The sequence below is a fragment of the Bombus terrestris genome, chromosome 12 (genome assembly GCF_910591885.1).
Source record: "Bombus terrestris chromosome 12, iyBomTerr1.2, whole genome shotgun sequence".
NCBI lineage: Eukaryota > Metazoa > Arthropoda > Insecta > Hymenoptera > Apidae > Bombus > Bombus terrestris.
In genome coordinates, this window is record NC_063280.1 from 8549351 (window position 1) to 8569114 (window position 19764).

The window sequence follows — 19764 nt, forward strand, 5'->3', positions numbered from 1 at the left end:
AAATTTATATTATATGTATAAGTACTTGATACATTTTATATTTTCATAATTGACAATTCATAAAAATGGTTGATCTATCTCTTTTTTCTAAAATAAAGAGAGAGTTTAATATAATTGGAAATATTTATATCTATCAACATTTATTATCTTTTCATATTACAGTACAGCACATTGGCACATAAACTAGCAACAGTGATCAACATTCATTACAATATCGTAAACAATATTGTTTATATTTCTAAGTCTTTGTTTTGTATATATATATATTTATATAAAATCAACCCATATCACATAGATATAAATAGTTGTGCTGTCTCATTTAAATATATATATATATATATATGTATCTAATATTTAGGCATTTTTTACACAACTTGTTCTATCCGCGTCTTTATACCGTTAAAAAAGTTCTTAAATTAGTAACGTCATAAATTTTCACTGTATACTAGCTGTCATAAATTTTTGTAATTATCTTGAACATATGGTATTTCTAGAACTGTCTGATCAAGTTTTAAAAAACCTTGCTGTATAATATTTAATTTTACATAATCATATTGTTTGAAATTATGTATGTTGATTTGTATTTACAGGACTAATACCATTTGATTTGAATATACATCAATGGTATTGCCTTTTTTTTCATACGCACAATTTGTATAATTAAATTATGATCTTTGAATGTACCAAATTGTTCGGATTTTACTAAATAGATATATATATAATCACAAAAAAAAAATACTACAACATTTATAATCAGCTACTTTCTTATTGTTATAATACAGGCCTTCAGGACGTAATGTTTCTATTGGAAATGAACAAATTTCGTTCGATCGTCTTTTGTTCACATTTGATATATTAAATTTTCAACAACTAAATTGTTTATTTTTTTAAAAAATCGTCATTTAAATTCATTGTACTCATCTTATTCTCAATAACGTTAATTTCATTACTCTTAATTAGCACTTCCATGGCTTAACTTTTTGCTGTATAAAACCTACTGTATCTAATTCTATAATTCTGTACAAATTACACATTTCAACACCAATAACTGACACAGAATATATATAACACAATAACAAATTATATTCGATATATCTTAAAATATGTTATTACAATCTACAAAACATTAATCTGTATAGAACCTGAGTATTTGCAATAGCAAACTGAGATATGAGGGAAAGAATAAACTTCTGTTTAAAAAAAATAATATCGAATAACACGATAAATAATTTAGAAATAAGAATTGTATTATACAATTCCCTCGTGCAGTAATAAAATAATACTTCGATACAGCATTGCAAAATTTTCTATATAAAAATAACGATTAAAAATGGATATAAATCATTTTTCTGCATATATCTCTACATTTTTCACTTTATAAACAACGATGTAAAAAATAAGATTCGAAAAATATGCAAAAGAAATAATTCTACTTCAATATTTTTCCGATAGGATTACAGAAATTGTACCTTGTCTTCTCTGTGCTCAAAAATGCTTCACTCATGCCTTACCTTTAACGCTGGTGTTTCAGGCACATACTTATATTTTTCTTCTTATTTATCAATGTTTTATTCGTGTAAACAGTTAAGAACGAAGCACATGTAATCAACAGTGAAATACAAATTGTATTTGCATTATTTTTAATCTAATTCACATTTTCACCAAGGATGCTAAAAAGCATGTGCTCCATTTTTATACTGTACTGCGCTATAATTTATATCCGCGGCTATTCGTTTAAAAGCGTTTACTTAAACCTCGTCTTCGCTGGACTCACTGCTGTATGCCAACTGTTCCTTCCACCATTCTCGAACCTCTAGCATGACACTGGAAGGTTTTGGTACAGTTGCTTTTGCATTGACAACTTCCCGCTGCTGTCGGCTTTGCTCGGTGCTCTCTGTGAGATGTGGCAAATTATTTTTCGGCGCCGCTTCAAATGGAAAGCTCACGTTGGAGAAAAACACGATAAAAAGGATATACATACAAAGTATAAAAATATACATACGTGGTGGTCTATTATTCTTCTTCTTAGGTGCCGCACTCTTGTCTTTTTCAGATCTAATCGAAGCAGGATCTGATAGTGTTGGAATTAAATATTTTCTTCCTGATCCACTACCTATACTATCAGATCTTGGAAGCACTACTGGTTTCTTTGCTTTGCAGTGCCTGATTGCATCAATCTCCTGCTTGGTAATGAATATAATTAAAAATTATATATATATCTTTTAGTATCAATTAATTAAAAATAAAATTTACCTTTGTTTCGGTTTCTTCTTCTTTGGCTACTTCCTTCCCTTTTTCTTCTACATGCTCTTGTTGTTGTACTTGTTCAGTGTTGGCACGAAGACCGGCTACGAGACTATTCTGTTGCTTCTATAATTGTAAAGTATAAATTAAATCCAATTTTCTGCAAATTGTTGTTTATAAACTTACCCCACTAGCACGTATTTTTTTCAGGCAACCTTCTAGCCAATTTCTGATTGTTTGCTTAGCAACCTCTTCTTCAATAATGTATTCAAACTCCTCTCTTGCCAATAATTCTTCAAGCTGAAGGGCTTTTCGAATATCAACCGAACGATAGGATAACATGCTGCAAAGAACATGTCGTCGGAAAATATTTCTTACAATAATGATTGTTACTGATACAAGGACTTACTTGATAACGTCATGGAAGGTAACATCTTCACCATTGTTCAACTTTTCTAATTCGTAGCACATATGTTTGAAGAGAAGTCGATCCTTCTGTGGGTCAGTTTCCAATCTACCTTTCAATAATCTTAAAATAAACTTCACCTAAAACAAACTAATATATCATTACTTCTAGCCAATTTATAATAGCATGTTAAGCCCGTAAAGACCTTTCTTTTAGGCGTACCCGTTTCACAGGTATAAAACCTTTCTGATGGTTATCAACGACGTTCCAAGTGTTCTGGAAGTTTCTAATATCAGCATAGGATAACAAAGCGTCTTCTTCATTGGAGTAAAATAGAGAAAAGTTCTCCATAATAATAGCTATTATGAAAGATAATAAATTTATGGTACCATCCTTAAAGAATCATTCCAAAACAACCAGTGTATCTATTCAATAAGGTCGATTAGTACTTACCCACCAGAAGATTTAAAACAATGTAAGTGATAATGACGTAGAAAGTACAAAAATATATTAAGGAAGCATGAAAGTTGCCGCAATCGGTTTCCCAATAATTAGCAGCTGGAGTGCAATATGGTGGTTGTATCATGCAATCGTGCATTATTTTATTCCAATCTTCCCCTGTGACAATACGGAAGAGCATCGCGACGCCTGTTACAGGTGACTCAAAATTGGCACGCCTAAATGATAATCGTCTCTCTTAAGATTGTATTGGGGAAAAAAGCGCCTGCACCATTTAATTATTTTCTAATCTTAACATTACTCCTTCATTTTATTGCACTGAAATACGTAACATTACCTTCCTATACCTTCACCATACTTTACAGTTCCAAAGATGATCGTGCCAGCTAGCGCATAAAAGAAAACAAGAAGAAACATGCCAAATATAATGAAGAAACTTTTGCAAACGGATACTCCGACCGTTAACATCAGCATTTTGAGAGTTGTATGTTTGCCAGTGATTGTGAAAAATCTAAGGATCACGACCATGAAGCCGATTACATATGACAAATCATTCTGCAAGAAAGGTATTCCCGTCATTACGGTCATTATATTATTTTTAAACAAACGAACGATCACTGGATAATAATATTACCGACCTACCTTCATTGTACAATGAATGACGATCCAAATAACACCGACGACTGTCACGAGCAAATCATATCTGTTTCTTCTGGACTGCCAATAGCCACGTGGTGTAAAAGCAATATTTTTCATAATTACTTCCACGAGGAAGATGAGTGTCAGAATCGTGGACACCGTAGCGAGTGCTTCCGTGTGTTCTTCCTCGATTCTCCACTTAAGGGGGGAAAAAATAAAAAAAGGTTCATTAACGCAAAAAAAATATTGTGTCGATTTACTTTTACCACGGTCTAATGGTAGCCGGCAAGGAACAAATGATTCAAGGTAACAGTCATTGAATCCTGTCCTTTTGCGAGTATGTTCTTTTGTATGCGAAAAGTTTGCTAATTAATTTTATAAAACGATGTTATGGTGTTGTGGTGTTTTTGTGTGTTGTTCATATAGAAAATGAATGAAAAATTATTCAACTCACAGAGACACACAGAAGAGCACTGTTTATGAGCACCATGACCGCAATAAATCTTTTAAAATAGATATTTTGCGTAATGTCATAAATAAATGCCCTGAATTTTTTTCCATCTGGTCTGGGTGGTAAATGTAACGGTTGTGCGATTTTCAGTCGCTTTTTCAAATCACACCTATTCGAATCATAATAAATATTCATTTACAATTTGAACGTTTCATTTGAGAAATCCATTAGATTCAATTAAAACTTTACCATCGTCTTTGATCGACCGTGAGTAATGCGGTTCCTTTATTTTCAGAATAATTAGCGATAACAACACCGACGAACAGCGTTAAACCAATCATACAACCCAGGAAAATATAGATATGAATATAAATAGCATGGACCTAAAAAGTCATTGCATAATATCATCACAGAAGTACTCGAAGGTAATGTTAATGACTTACGGGACCAAGAGCTTGTATAAGAACATCTCTAACGTCGAGCCATCCTTTAAAAGAGAGTACTTCAAAAAGTGCCATCAGCGCGTCACCAATATTATCAAAATTAAATCTTCTAGGATTAGCCCTAAAAGATTTTAATATCTACTTAGAAACTTCTTCCTTTGTAGAATCATTTAAATTTGGCATTTTCTTTTTAATAAGCCTACCAAACGCGTGGCACTAGTATCGATGGATAGCTCTCATTTTCGCTAGGATTTAATTTCATTTTCGTCACAAAAACTCTCCTCATGAATACTCCAACGCAATCTTCTCGTTTTAAAATAGTGGGATCGTTGCAACGAGCTAATCTACCCCCGTAGAGCTGTACACCATAACTCGCGAATATAAACATCAGTAAAATCAATAGAGTAGAGACCTAAAAAGCTTCTTATTCATTTTTTGTCTGAACTCAGTGCCAAACGGCTTTTATGTATTCAAAAAAACATTTGCATGTTTGAACTTTTAATTGAGAATTATTTACCAATAAGATCTCTTTGAACCCTCTACATAATTCATAAACAACTTTTCTCATGTGCGGTACAAGAGTGAAGATTCTTAGTGGTCTAACGCAACGTAAGATCATAAGAAGTTGCGCACCGGAATTCGGAGGCACGCTCTTCGGCATCCAACAGAGAAACACGAGGCTGACCTAAACGACCACTGGATTAGCGTTGAATTTATCAGATATCGAATAGCAAGAGTGATTTTTTATCAACGTACGACATAAATAAAAATATCCAACACGGAGGCGACGTCTTTGATATAGGCCTTCGGCGTAAAAAATAGCCCGTCTGCCAGAATTTTCAGAGCTAACTCGATACTCATAAAGATCACGAAACCGTACTCCGCAATTTGCAATGCCGGAACTTCCATTACGCGGTATCGTGGTGTTTCGAACATCATAGAGATACAAGACATAGTGGTAGCAAAAATCATTACCCAATCAAGGTATGTGACCAAGCCAAGAAAATTGCTACAAAGCGTATAAATATATGTGACTATAATTAATATTCCTTGTCTTGAACTTCAAGCAATAGTTTAATGCATTTTAAAATATCAATGCTTATACTGAAAGCACTTACTGCAGGCTTTTATATTGAACTTTCCTCTCTTTTCCAGTTAATGGATCTTTTACGTTTGTATCGTATCTCGCGTAAACAAGCGACTGGCAAATTTTACGAAATTTACTCTCACGCGGTACTGCGAACAATGGTGTGTCAAAAAATGGGTGATTTTCGCGTAAATCTTCTTCACGCTGATTTCTACATAAGTGCAATGTGGTAAGCAGTTCAATTAGAAATAGAAAGAGTGTAAGTGTTCGAACCAGTGAGGAGAAACTATTGCATCTTACCTTCGCATCTCGGCCTGCTGTCGTTTAGCTTGCAACAATTTAATGTCCAAATCATGCGGTCTACTCCGAGAAGAGCTAACTCTGTTTATACCTCCGATATCACCGTTTTCCATTAAATGTTCGTACGTCTGTTTCAACTTGATTGATCCACTACGGACGCTTCTTCTAATTGATCTATTATAATGATCATTTACAAAATTATTATTATTTATAAATATTCTTTAAGTAATACATTATTATGCAATTATTTATAGAACTTAAGATCTTACTTTTTCTGGTCAAAACGAAGTTGTTTGGCACTACTAACAGTACCCTGTGGCTTTAAAAGACCTTTTCCTGGCACTGGTATCATAGCCGAATCACCTAGTAATAATCTTTGATTATTTGAATCACTGAAAAACAGTACACATATTGTATACTTAGCATAAGACTTCTAAATAATGTTCAAACATTTTATGATATAATAACTCACTTTATAATATAGATAACAGCTGCTTTTTTAAGATTTGTAACAACGTTTCTCACTTTCGGTGGATTATTTAAAATTTTTACTGGACGTTGTTTCCTATATATCATTTTTGAATCAAAAGTTTCATTTATTTTCTTGACCCCTTCGTTTTCCTCAGTTTCCATTTCAAATACAAACTGTCTCATGAAACTTTCACGAACCTAAATTAAAAATATAAAAATGTATACATTTTACCCATTTTCTTTGTAATAAAAATACACAGTAGGATAATAAATAATACTTACTTTTGGAAGATTGAAATCTGATGGCACTTTGTGTAAACATGTCATTTGAGGACTATCAGGAAACTTCTCAAAGATTCGCAACCTAAATGGTAGAGTTTCCTTTATCTCTGCACTTTGTTCGCGGAATTTTAATTGCTTTAGTTTCTTGATATCCTCGTCCAGTTCAAGATTATCCAAAATTACAGCGACGAACAAACTTAACACAATCTATAAAAAAGATATAATATTATTAATTACATCACAATTAAGAAGAAAGTAACTCTAAATCTATTTCTATTTTTTTTACCAGCGTGACGAAAAGATGATATAAAATGAAATACATAGCAGCAAGAGGAGCCATTGTTTCATGTGTCCTTAACATTGTTTCATCCATAACGTCTACCCAAGCTTCTTGTGTCAGAATTTGGAACATGGACATAAATGCCTAAAGAAACCTTCTATCAGTATAATTTGATTACAGTATAGATCTGATCACATCTTTTACCTCTGGAAATGTTTCAAATTTCGTGAAATCAAGAAAACAAAAAAGCTGCATAGAAATGCTGGACGATATGACTAGCAGGCACATGGTAAATATAATGAGGCTGCCCAGCTTCTTCCCCGGACCAAATATTTTATATACAAAATCCTCGAGCATAGGTGATGCCTTGATGAGTCTGACTACTCTAAGAACCTAATTACAAAAAAATACCATATCAATTTATCATTGTATACTTTGATTCTGTCTTTTTTTTTTTAACCATATAATTGTATCTGTTTTAGGGCTGAACAGAAGTGAATATAGAAACCTGAAAATACGTGAATCCAGAAAGATAGAAGAACGGAATGATGTGTAGGGTTGTACCAATTGCCAGCAGCAGCTCGAATTTGTGAATCGAATGCTTGTAATAACTGCGAAAGCCGAGACACCAGATTTTGAATAACGTCTCGAGGTCCAAGAATACGGTGAACGCGATTTCAGCGTAGTAATAGTTGTCATAGTACATATGCCTTGGTTTCTCATCATGCTTGAAGCTCATCGTCGCAGTGGCGATTCCATTTGCCAAAATCACGAACATTACCACCATACGAAATTGAGGAGATCTAAGAATTGCATGACATATGGGAGAAGCCAATCCTCCGTGTTTGTTCTCATCTAGAGTTACCAATTTCCAACCATTATCGTCACCAGTTAGTATCTAAAAAAAAAGAGACGTTATATGTGGAGACCAATTAATTATTTTACAAACTATAAAGTTTATTACTAACTTGTGACGCTGTATTGTTACTGATGTGCCCCCTAACACCCCACATTTGTTGAAATTGTACTCGTATTTCATTAAAAGTTTCCGTAATGACGGCTATGAATACGTTTTTCACGAGCCATGCTAAGAAAAATATCATCGTACTAAAGTAAAGAACCGCACGCCAAGCGGGTAAACTATCTATTGCACGGTACATGATAAAAACCCATCCCTCTTGCGATGCAGTTTGATAGACAGTAAAAATACTAGTAGCTGAAAAACCAAAGTTATTTCTGTAAAGTACATTACTTATTTATTAAGGTTGTAAGAAATGTTTTATACTGTAAAATTTGTCATTACCAAATTCATCGAATCCATTGAAACCCATGATGTACTTCGACAATTGGAGTTTCATACAAGTCATTCCTTCTGGACATTGGTATCCTGATTCGGGATCAGTAGAACAGAAAGTATCAGGAATGGCTAAACTATTTATAGTTATATACTTCGGATCTGTAGTATTAAGAACGCAATGATTTTTCAATTCACCAAAGAATTGAACGCCTAAAAGACCATAAAGAGACATGAAGAAAAGGAAGAAAAGAGTCACATTATATATCTGTTGACTCGAACGCCTGAAATCACAAGTAGCGCAATAAGTATAAAACGCTCAATGAATTTTTTGTCTCCAAAATACTTACTTAAAAATTTGATTAATTCTAGCTTTCGGCATGGAGAACTTAAGGAAGACTCGTAAGAAGCGTATCATAATCAAGGGTCGTGGTGCCCGCAATATCGAAATGGGAGTGAGTCGTATATCGAAACCTAGCATCTCAAACATTTGTAAAATTACAGATAACCAGAGAAAGATGACCATACTTCCATCGAATTGGCACCAATGATCTTTTAAATAAGATTTATCCCTCTGTAACTAAATGATTGTCAGATTTTTGTAAATTGTTATGTAGAATTACAATATTATACGAATTACCTTCAGTATGCCCCTTATGTGCATCTTAGCAATCATTTCAGCAGTAAATAAAAACGTAATAACTAAATCGCAAATAAAGGTAACATATTGAAGAGGTGGAACTTTTTCAAAAGTTTTAGGAGTATTTAAGCAAACAGAAGCTAAAGATACTAGAGCACAAGACCTCATCAATCTTCTCACCCATAGCTACAACAACCAAGTAATTAGTTAGTAATTAATATTAATAAATGTACACGCAGTTTACAAGAAGAAACGATAAATATCTGACTTATTCAGGAATGAATATACGTGGTTCTGATTTACCTTATTCACCCATTCTATATCAGCGCTCTCATTGAGGGACTCCTCTGGGCCATAATCGGCCAAGACGGGTTCCCCTTTGAGGCTCTGCTTGCGCCCCAGCATCATAATAGGAATTATGTTCGCAATGGTGAGGCCTATAATTGAAAAGTATTGCGAATAACACAATATTACAGAATAAACATGAACATCAATAACAATAAATAATAATAAAAAACAATTCTTTCGATATTATTATAAAAACAATTATATTATTATAAATCAACAGCAATATGATGGTTAAATAATTACATGTTGAAAATTAAAATATAATATATGATACTGATATATGAAAAAGACAATAGTTAAAATTGCTATAACATAATTAAACGTGTACATAATGTATAATTTTAATTAACATTACTATAATTATTGCGTCTAATAAAAATGATGTAATTAATTGATCCTACCTTTTTTTTAACAATTTGGACGACAACGAAAATTGCCTTTACGGCAATTCATATAGACTACATTTCAGTATAAAACAACGATAAAGCTTTAACGTGTAATAAACATCTTATTAGTAACAACAAGCTGGCGGCATGGCGGTGATCATTTTTTGGTTCAGTTCTGGGCTTTCCAGTGATAGTGAAAGCTCGATGTGAGCATGAGCAGTAATATTATCATTGCAAACAAATCAATATTTCAAATCGTGAACGAAGGCGCGTGAATCGACGATATTGTAAATAACAAAGACTTTTATTTTGATAAGCATTATTCATTAATGAAATATTTAAAAGAATAATGTCGCTTTATTTTAAAAATATAGTCTTCTTCTCTCATAATTAAAAAGGAAATGTTTTACTTTCATTATTAATTTTATTTTCCAAAAATCGTATATTAAAATATGCTTAACATATATTTTAAAGAACACTCATTTTTTTAATTTGTTAATGTTTGTATTTATTAAATATAATACTATTGTTAATATCGATTAAGTTTCCTTTATGCTCTTCTCTGTTGAGGCCATCATTTTCGAAAATTCGGAGTTTGAATTGGATAAAAGTACAGATGGTGCATCAAATTCAATTATTTGGCCATTCTTCATAACGATAACACGATTACATGAAATAACAGTCTTCAAACGATGAGCTATCGTTAATACAGTAGAATTGGAAAATGCGTTTTGTATGGTATTTTGAACAGCGACTTCAGTTTCTGGATCAACAGCAGCAGTTGCTTCATCTAATACTATTATCTACAATGGAATTATAAATTATTAAGTGAAATAAGCATTAATTAATACGAAGAACTTTCGCTGACATCATACTTTGGCATTACGCAAAAGTGCTCTTGATAAACAAAGTAATTGTCGCTCGCCAACGCTTAAATTGTTTCCTCCAACTTCAATAGGAGCATTGAGTTCTGCTGGCATAGCTTGAATTTTCTCTTTCAATTGAGTTTTTTCTAAAACACTCCAAATTTCGGAATCGTCAAATTGTTCAAAAGGATCCAAATTTGATCTACAATATAATTATAGATATTATTCAATCTCAAATATTCAAATTTACTTCTCTGTTTATTTTTTAATTTGTTAAATGTACTTGCCGTATGGTTCCACTAAATAAAACAGGATCCTGAGGAATTATAGACAATTTATTCCTTAATAATTTTAACTTCACTTTTGCAATATCTATGCCGTCAATTTGAATTTTTCCGTTAGAAATTTCAACTAATCGAAACAAAGCAACGATAAGAGAACTTTTCCCAGCTCCTGTTCTTCCCACAATACCTAAAATTCATTACGTCGCAGAAAAAATAATCATGTAAATAATGATCGTAAATCTGTTATCAAATTATTATTACCTATATGTTCACCAGATTTAATAACAAATGAAATATTATCCAATACAGGTGGCAGTTCTTTTCTGTACTTTAATTCGACTTTATGAAATTCCAATTTTCCGTCAGTAGGCCATTGATCTGAAGGATTTATAGGTTCATTCCCAAAACTTTCTTCCTTCTGTAATGTCTGTAAGATGCAACAAATATATTTTAAGCTATGTGATTTAATTATTAATTACTGTTGCAACTAATAAGTACTAATTTTATTTACCCTTAAGTAGTAACTTATTCTTTCGACACTTATAAAACGAGTTTCTGTTTCTGCCATTAATCTTACAGTATACTGAAAAACGCCGGTCATTTGCATTGCGTATGCCATTGCCAAACCGGCAAGAGGTGGTGATATTTGGTTTTTAAGCAATATTACAAGAAACGCAGTAATGGAAGAGGAAATAATCGCTAAAATATCGAGTCTCACGGCGGACCATCTCATGGTAGACTGACATAGGTAAAGGCACAAATTGTTTAAGTCAATTAATTCCTCAAATCTAAAATGTAGTAATTCAGTATTATACTTTTATCTCCTTCAAATTCTTCATTCTTCAATACTTCATTCATGATTCAATTTAAGAAACATACTTGTTTACAAATGCTTTTCCCTTTTGGAACGCATGAATGGTATTCAAACCATGAATAGTGGTTGTAACAAAGCTCAAAACGGGAGATCGCGAGGTACTCTCTATTCGCTTGAAATCTCTCATTGCTACTCTGAAAAATTTGTCTTCTCGCTACATTTGATAGTAATAAATATGATAAATTCTTATTTAGAATATTAATCTCACCTAAAGATTTTGCTAATATAAAAGAAAACAGCCGCAAGAATGATTAATGGTATACAAAACCAGGGTAATATTGCACATATAGCTATAATTGCAAAACTACATGTAATAATATTCTGTACCATGTTTTCCACAGAAATCGGTATGTAATTGTCCACTACAATAAAAAAATAAATAAAGAAATACATTTATTTACTAATTCCAAAAATATTTAGGTCTTACCTTCATCAATATCTCGACTAAAAATATTTTGTATTCTTCCAATAGGAGTAGTTTCAAAAAATGTTACTGCTGATTTAATCATTTTCTTAAAAACTTGATTGTGTAATGTCGTTGAAGCCTTTATCGTAGCGTACATAATAGCCAAGCCACGCAGTAAACTTGTTAACAAAATAACTCCAATGCAGCCAATATAAATGTCTTGATAGTATGAATAGTTTGGATTATCATTTAAATTGTTTGAAGTTACAGTTTTATTGGTATTGGGATCAGTGACATTCTTAAATGAAAAAGATCAACGTAAACTAAAAATAAGAAACATAAATACCAATTAAAAAAAGAAAACATATTTACTCCACCACCAGCTTTAATCCATATGGCTAACCACCAAGTACTAAATGCTGAACTTCCAACATTTAACAAGAGCGTAAAAAATACCAAAAGAGCTACGAAATAACCACCCGCAGATTTCACATATGTATGATACGTGTACGATTCCACAGTACCCGTCCCCATTTTTTCTGGCGTTGTCAGAATTGCTCCTAGATAACAAATATAAATAACATAAATGACAAATATTTTTAGATTGATTATATAAATCTTAACACACACCCCCTCCATGTATTTCCTTTGATATTGCAATATCTTCATTGTTGTCTCCAGAACTGCATGCTGTTTGTTTCTCCAAATCATTACTAGATTCTCTGCTATCTATCTTAGTTAATACTGAGGTTTCACTAATTAAATTAGAAGTAATTGTTAAAATTATGAAAACTATAGTCTAAAAATTATTTGTAAAATGCATACTCTTTTGAACTATTCTTCGTTTTTAATAGTGCACTGTTTACCATTGCAGCGTATTCTCTATTTAATTTTATCAATTCATCGTGTGTACCTTGTTCTACAATTCTACCTTTATGCATTACATAAATTTGATTAGAATGCTTTAGGAACTGTAATTGTTCGGATATAATGTTATTTGTAATTAAGTATATATATATTAATTAAGTTTTATAAATATTTATTTAAAACATACTTGAATCTGATGTGTTACAAGCAAAACGCATTTATCCTTAAGCGCTCCGAGAATTAAATTTTTAAAAATGTAAAAACCCACATGTGCATCCACTGCACTTAATGGGTCGTCCAAAAAATATATATCTCTTGAAAAAGAACGTTTTTTTAATATCCACTTGTAATAATAAATTAAGAAATTTTAATAGAGAAATAAAATTATTTACCGATTAGCGTAAAGTGCTCTAGCGAGAGCAACTCTTTGCTTTTGTCCCCCTGAAAGATTTATACCTCTTTCTCCAATCTCAGTTTCGTCTCCACCCGGTAACATATTCAAGTCTTCTTTTAGACTGCATACTGTTAATGCTTGATAGTATCGTTTAGCATCAAACTGGTTTCCAAACAATATATTTTCTTTAAAGGTTGCATTAACAATCCATGCCTGCTGACTAACATAAGCGCATGAACCTTCTCTCAAAATATGGCCATTTATCATTTTTAACTGCCCTAGAGCAGCAAGTAAGAGACTAGATTTCCCACTTCCTACTTGTCCACAAATTCCTATTAATCTACCTTTAGCTGCTCCAAACTTAATGTCAGAGAGTACTTCCGTGTATTGTGTTTCCTGGGAGGGTTCATTAAGTTTCTCTAGTTCAATTTTGGTCTTTAAATATGATCCAACTTTCCTGAAAAAATACAAAAAAAAATTATTTCAAAGGAATAATTCAAGATGATAGTAAAAATACACAAACAAACAAAAACTCACTTTTTTTCTTTAACATTTTTTAACTTCTTAGTGTGCAAGTTAGCATTTTCGTAAACGAATGTACCATTAGCAATGGCTACAGCTTGCGATTTTACTATTGGTTTAGATATGTGACATATCTGTTCTTCTAGAAGCAATACATCCTACACAAATATTACTAATTACTAATTACTAAAGGCGACTATCAAAAAGTGTAGTCAAAAAGAGTAACTCGTAACTGTTTTGACAATCAAATCATTATAAACATGGTCAAATGATTAATTCTAATGACAAAACGACATTCACATAAGCAAGCATTAAATTTCTCACATCTCACATTACATACACCAATTATAAATAATAAACTTAAAAATGCATACAAATTAGAACTTACAACATGCAATGCGTCACACAATCGTATTGTGTTAATGCCTCTAAAAAAAAAAAAAAGGAATCATCACAATGTTTATGTATTTAAATGGACTATCTTAATGAATATCAGCCATGAAATTAACTATATTACAAAGCATCGTGCATTGCTCTAACTACAATAACAACTTTTTCACAGTGCAAATGTTATTTGCAAACTAACTAATCTTACGTTTCTACTATCATAATTAGTAATTACTATTAACAAAAAAGATCCAAAAGTAAACACCTGAAATCTGTTGAGTGTTATGTTTGACTCATTAATATTAACTAATGCCACTTGAAGGAACATAAAAGAAGAACGAAATTGAGAATTCAGCAATGTTACAAAAGGGAACACCTGGAAAAGTAATGGATTATAATTTAAAGTAGTAATATGACAAACTTATATTTTGTTAGACTATCTTCAAACATTTGCATTTTAATCATATGAATAACCCTGTATTATTTCCTTAATGTATATAATACCACAAGGAGGAGTAAAAGAAAAAGCAATTATTCTGTGTATATTTACATGTATGCAACACTTTCCCCTTTACGACTGCAACCGTTCAACCATTTACACTTAAGGTGAAAATATGAGATTATTAATAAAACAAAACTTCCGTGTATATTATATCATAATTTTCGTTCAATTTTTTCTTTAAATAATCTAAAAAATAAATTTAGTAAATATAAGATACACGAGAATTTGTTTGATAGTAATAAGTACGAAATACCCATCCATTAAACATAAATTATGAAAGAATTACAATTAAATTGTAATTTAAATTTTAAGAAACCTTCATTCTTCTAAGTGCAATATGAGCGTCGATAAAATGTCGTGTAGAATCCTTAAGGGAGGCGAGTGCCATTCTCAGCATATTTCCAAAAAATGTTGTAATTGGGAAAGCCTGCAATATATACCCCATTAAGTGCAACACTTATTTCTTGACTTGACGACTTTAAATATTCTATGCAAAATAAATATCGTTGACCATATAAATGCTAACTATACAGTTCTTAAGTTGTGTCGATGTCGATTTACACATGATTTTTTTGGTATTACTTATTCTAATATTCCTCCAAAAGAATGTAAATAAGTGGCTGTGCTAAATGTTTACTTCACAAATTAATATATACCTGAGCAGCAGTTAAATTACTGCCTGTAGATAAATGAGCTAGAAATGTAATAATTGCAGCTATCACAGGTATAGCTGGAGTTAAAGAAATAGCAAGACTTTGGAAATATACAATTTTATGTAACCAGTATTCCTCCTTCTTTCGTATACCTGAGAATTAATTAATATATTAATATATTAAAAAGATACAAATTAAAAATATAGTACTAATATATTTCATTAAATAGTTTATTAAAAAGATGGTAATCATACCAAGAAGTTTGTGGCTGAAATATTTTTCCCATGAATACATTTTAATCAATTTTACACATTCTAAAATTTCGTTCATTAATTTCACTCGTATGTCTGTAATAACAACTGTCTTAGAACGAAAATGTCCGACTAAACGGGATATAAGATACTGTTGAAAAATAATGTCATGTAATGAAATTTTGAATAGATAGAAAAAATAACTTCACAAACTATATAAAAAGAAACATTGTTTACCTGACAAGGATAGAATATCAAAAAGGTCAATATTCCACAAATAGCTATGGGACTAAATATCCACAGAATATAGGATATACCACAGATAATAATTATTGGGCCACTGAATATCATAGGTCCATAAATGACTACATCAAAAAGTCTTTGGCTGTCATTAGTAAACAAATTAGTTATCTGAAATTACAAAATGAACATAAATATAAAATTAAATTCAATTTGACAGTATATTCAAAATCTCACTTCTCCTGTGCTTTTGTTTCCAAGACTATTCAGTCTAATAATCTTTTTGTATAAAAGAGTAGTACAAGCAGATTTTAATCTCAGTGCTGTTCTAATATTAGTGTTCCAAGTCCAATTAAAAAATACTACTCGCAGTAGATCACAGCCTGTTAGTAACAATGCCCATTTTATACCTAGCCATGTACCTTCTTCTGGTGACTGAACGTGTTCCAGTACTTTCTTCATTAATATCATCTAAGACAAAAATATAGCATTCTATATAGTACTATATATAACACTTGTATTCTACATGAAACTAAAGGTCATACAGAGGTAATAAATCCACAAATTGTAGAGCAACTTAATAAAAATCCAGCTATACATATTCTTGTTCTCATGAACCTCCAAGCTACGCTTGAAAATGATGCCAAGTATGGACCATGTCTGCCTATCTCCTCTTGCCAAAGTATTTCTAATCTAAATATGAGATTTATTTTAGATATAGTAAAAAAAAGATAGATTCACAGTATAGTGCAGTTACCTATGTGTATTGTATTTGGAGCTCTCATAAATAGAAATACGTGGTAGATTTGTAATGTCAATACCCTTTTTATATGCTTCCCAAATATATGGCGTTATCCATGTATAAAAAATATATGAAAATAATCCAGCACTATCTGCTGGCATACTTTCTTTATTTCTAAAATACATACAGTAAAATATTACTTAAAAAATAATTTTTTATCTCAAAAACACATCTACTTTAATACATACTGGTTTCTATGACGTATTGGTATAAGATTCCTTAGAGCTGGATTGTACCGACTCATATTGGTTCTTCTGATATATTCTATTGGTACTTTTGGTGAGCGTGAGTATCTATTAGGAAGTAAAAAATGCTGTCCTTCGCTAGCATCATTGTGCCTAAAAGAATATAAGAAAATATCAATTTTTCAATTAGACTTAAAAAACATAAACAAGACTATAGTTCTTTACCTTTCACTATTAATACACTGAACTTCATTATCTTCACTTTGGCCACTAGGAGAATCTGTCTTATTTTCCATGATTTTCTTTTAACACTATATATTAACAATACATAAAGAAATTTAAATTACACAATTAAATACATAAATGGTAAGAATAAGACTATAATTTAAGTATAGTTTTCTCAATTATTTACCAATTCTTCAATTTATTTGATGATATTTTACTTTGTAGTATTACTTATGCATTGTTACATGCTTGGTAGAGATACCAGTACAATAGTCCGTAAAATTATCAGAAAAAAATTAATTTTGATAGTATGTTACCGTTATCTATGTAACGATTAAACTATCAGCTGTGTACGGTTATGTTGTTCTTCACCTTGTGCAAAAAGATAATAACTTTATTACATTTGTTATTTATTTAGTCACAAGAGAAAAACCAAATAAATTTAATTTTCAGTGAAGCTATACATACATAATGTATAGTAATTTCAGCATTCACAGTGAACATTAATAGTGTTAGAAAACTGATAAAAAGTCTAATCTTGTCTAATCAATGATAAGTATCAAAATTGAACAAATATGTAGTTTTAAATTTATATGAGAGAAGCTGTGCCCTCTGTGATTTGACAGTTCGTGTATGTTGTCATGTGACATAATCCTTAACCTGATTTTTTAAATATTCGTTTAAATCAATGAAGTAACGGTATTTTATATCATAATTTTGGGAATTGTTTCATAAAATAATTAAAGATAAAAACATATAGAAAATACTTATATAAACAAAAAATATTTCACAAGAAGTATATATATACACATCAGATTAATAAATTATGAAAAATAGCTGTTATTTTTTTGTATTGTAGTAAATATTTTTGTAATGTTATGCCATTCGTTCATCAAAAAAATAATGTAATTAAATTAAAAGTTAAAAAATCTATATCTCTTGTACATATAAGGATATGTTGAATGTATATTTAAATTATACTTCCTCTACTTACATTTTATGGAAGAAATGTATCAAATTTTTACCGAATTATATCTTATCTTCCAAAATCTAATGTCGTCGTCGACCTCAAATATACTTAAGATACTGATTATCTTTGTTTATGGATGATTAATTTTGGTATATGTTTTGTCAAACCGTGTACGTTTCATATTCCGCATCCAGTCACTTCTATACATGACTAATAGATTTCAATTAAGTACTTGATATGCTAAATATGTACAATACAATGTGCTTCATACTTCTCTGCCCCATAGTCCTATTTATTCCAACCTCATTTATATGTATTCATTATTTAAGTTATAATATTGAATTATATTGTACTTGTTTCACAAAAATTCGAGAGTCTAAAAAATAAATAAGAATTTTATAGTAAAAAGAAAATTCGTAAAAATTGGATTACTTTCTAGAATGGAAATTTACAATGATGTCTAACTATAAAAACACAATTTTTAATTGAATAAATAAATTAGTTAATCACTTATTAAGTACAACACGATATGAATAAAGGCCTTCAATCATGAAGATAACGTTTATTGCTATGCTTTATAAAAGACAGGTCACATCAAACATACGTCATTCCTATTAAGTTCATGCACAAGATAAATTTATAAGGATACATTTTATTATTATTATTATTTGAATATAGAATTTTTTCACGTACAAAATATAAGGTCCTAAACAAATACAAGCATTTGTTTTGTTTACAACATTCATTTTCACAATGAAAGATAAGGAGTATTTTGTCTCTGTTTCCTTATATATAATGAAATATTACATCTGTATCTTTTTATAATATTTTTATTTTTTTTTCATGTTAATGTCTCTCATGAAAACTTGTAGAACTACACATGCTACAAGTAAAATTGACTCAAAAGCAATTATAATCTTTATAAATGCCAAAAGTGGAGTAGAGCTCAGTAATATTTAACACTTTGACTGCCACGCCGAAATCACATGTTTCTCTTAGGACGCCACAGGAGTATTTTTATTATTCAAAGCATATAATGGCAAAATAATAATAAATTGACGATGTAAGACAACATTCTTCCCCAATGGACCGTTTATCTTATTTGTGATCACGGGTAACCATCGTGGCGCCTTGGTAACAGTTGACAGTGTCATATTATAACAAGGCTTCGTTTATTTCAACAAACCATTCGCATTCGTTATTTTATCGTAAGCAAAACGTCCAGAATGTATTGTTGAAACATGTAGAAGATATTAATAAACAGTATTTGCTCATTCTATATATAATAGTAAGGTATGTTCACACTTCTAACTTCAATTATATGATTATAAAGCAACATTTACGATTATTTTCTAAGGTGTGTTTATAATAATATTCGTAATATACTCCTCAAAGATATGGATGCAAACACAGTACACCGTTAGATGCAAGATTCGTTCTCATTTTTTTTTTATTGATGTTCTAATAGAAATGTTTAATTGTTCAATGGGACACTTTTTATTTCAAAGTATTTTCTATTTATCGGTTATATTCAAAATGTCCTAACTGTCAATTTTCGTTCAATTTTTACAATTGTGAGAAGTTCAAGCGCTCCGGTCACCAACGA

General features: G+C 31.0%; 2 protein-coding genes across 12 annotated transcripts; both read right to left on the bottom strand.

Moving 5' to 3' along the window:
* Positions 1-123: 123 nt before the first annotated feature.
* Positions 124-9935, bottom strand: LOC100650780 (sodium leak channel NALCN). 7 transcript variants are annotated; one of them, XM_020865780.2, is made up of 29 exons: positions 9746-9934; positions 9300-9433; positions 8997-9182; positions 8707-8930; positions 8366-8640; positions 8031-8278; positions 7571-7960; positions 7267-7455; positions 7069-7206; positions 6783-6989; positions 6502-6698; positions 6299-6421; positions 6030-6203; positions 5761-5940; positions 5399-5651; positions 5160-5327; positions 4846-5054; positions 4643-4763; positions 4449-4582; positions 4203-4368; positions 3752-3946; positions 3447-3664; positions 3104-3327; positions 2873-3009; positions 2654-2790; positions 2431-2587; positions 2254-2370; positions 2003-2180; positions 124-1927 (listed from the first exon to the last, which is right to left on the bottom strand). In XM_020865780.2, the coding sequence occupies exons 2-29, from the start codon at positions 9402-9404 to the stop codon at positions 1749-1751; spliced, it is 5229 nt and encodes a 1742-aa protein (XP_020721439.1). In that variant the 5' UTR covers positions 9405-9433; positions 9746-9934; the 3' UTR covers positions 124-1748. The 7 variants fall into 7 exon arrangements, 6 of the variants coding, with proteins under 6 accessions (XP_020721439.1, XP_020721438.1, XP_012170373.1 ...); XM_020865779.2 differs by having other exon boundaries at positions 2003-2183; XM_012314983.3 differs by having other exon boundaries at positions 8707-8936.
* A 231-nt stretch (positions 9936-10166) lies between these two features.
* On the bottom strand, positions 10167-18505 carry LOC105666350 (ATP-binding cassette sub-family C member 5). Of its 5 annotated transcripts, XM_048411014.1 has the most exons (27): positions 18183-18505; positions 17376-17560; positions 17189-17274; positions 16967-17116; positions 16734-16892; positions 16522-16669; positions 16214-16447; positions 15974-16147; positions 15740-15887; positions 15489-15637; positions 15149-15259; positions 14596-14706; positions 13959-14101; positions 13766-13878; positions 13420-13699; positions 13215-13341; positions 12986-13131; positions 12791-12915; positions 12533-12720; positions 12182-12458; positions 11963-12116; positions 11760-11888; positions 11392-11668; positions 11142-11307; positions 10884-11067; positions 10606-10798; positions 10167-10533 (listed from the first exon to the last, which is right to left on the bottom strand). In XM_048411014.1, exons 3-27 carry the CDS (start codon positions 17257-17259, stop codon positions 10270-10272), a joined length of 4221 nt encoding a protein of 1406 aa, XP_048266971.1. In that variant the 5' UTR covers positions 17260-17274; positions 17376-17560; positions 18183-18505; the 3' UTR covers positions 10167-10269. The 5 variants fall into 5 exon arrangements, with proteins under 5 accessions (XP_048266971.1, XP_012170367.1, XP_012170369.1 ...); XM_012314977.3 differs by having other exon boundaries at positions 13420-13878; XM_012314979.3 differs by lacking the exon at positions 18183-18505 and adding an exon at positions 17657-17877 and having other exon boundaries at positions 13420-13878.
* Positions 18506-19764: the final 1259 nt, after the last annotated feature.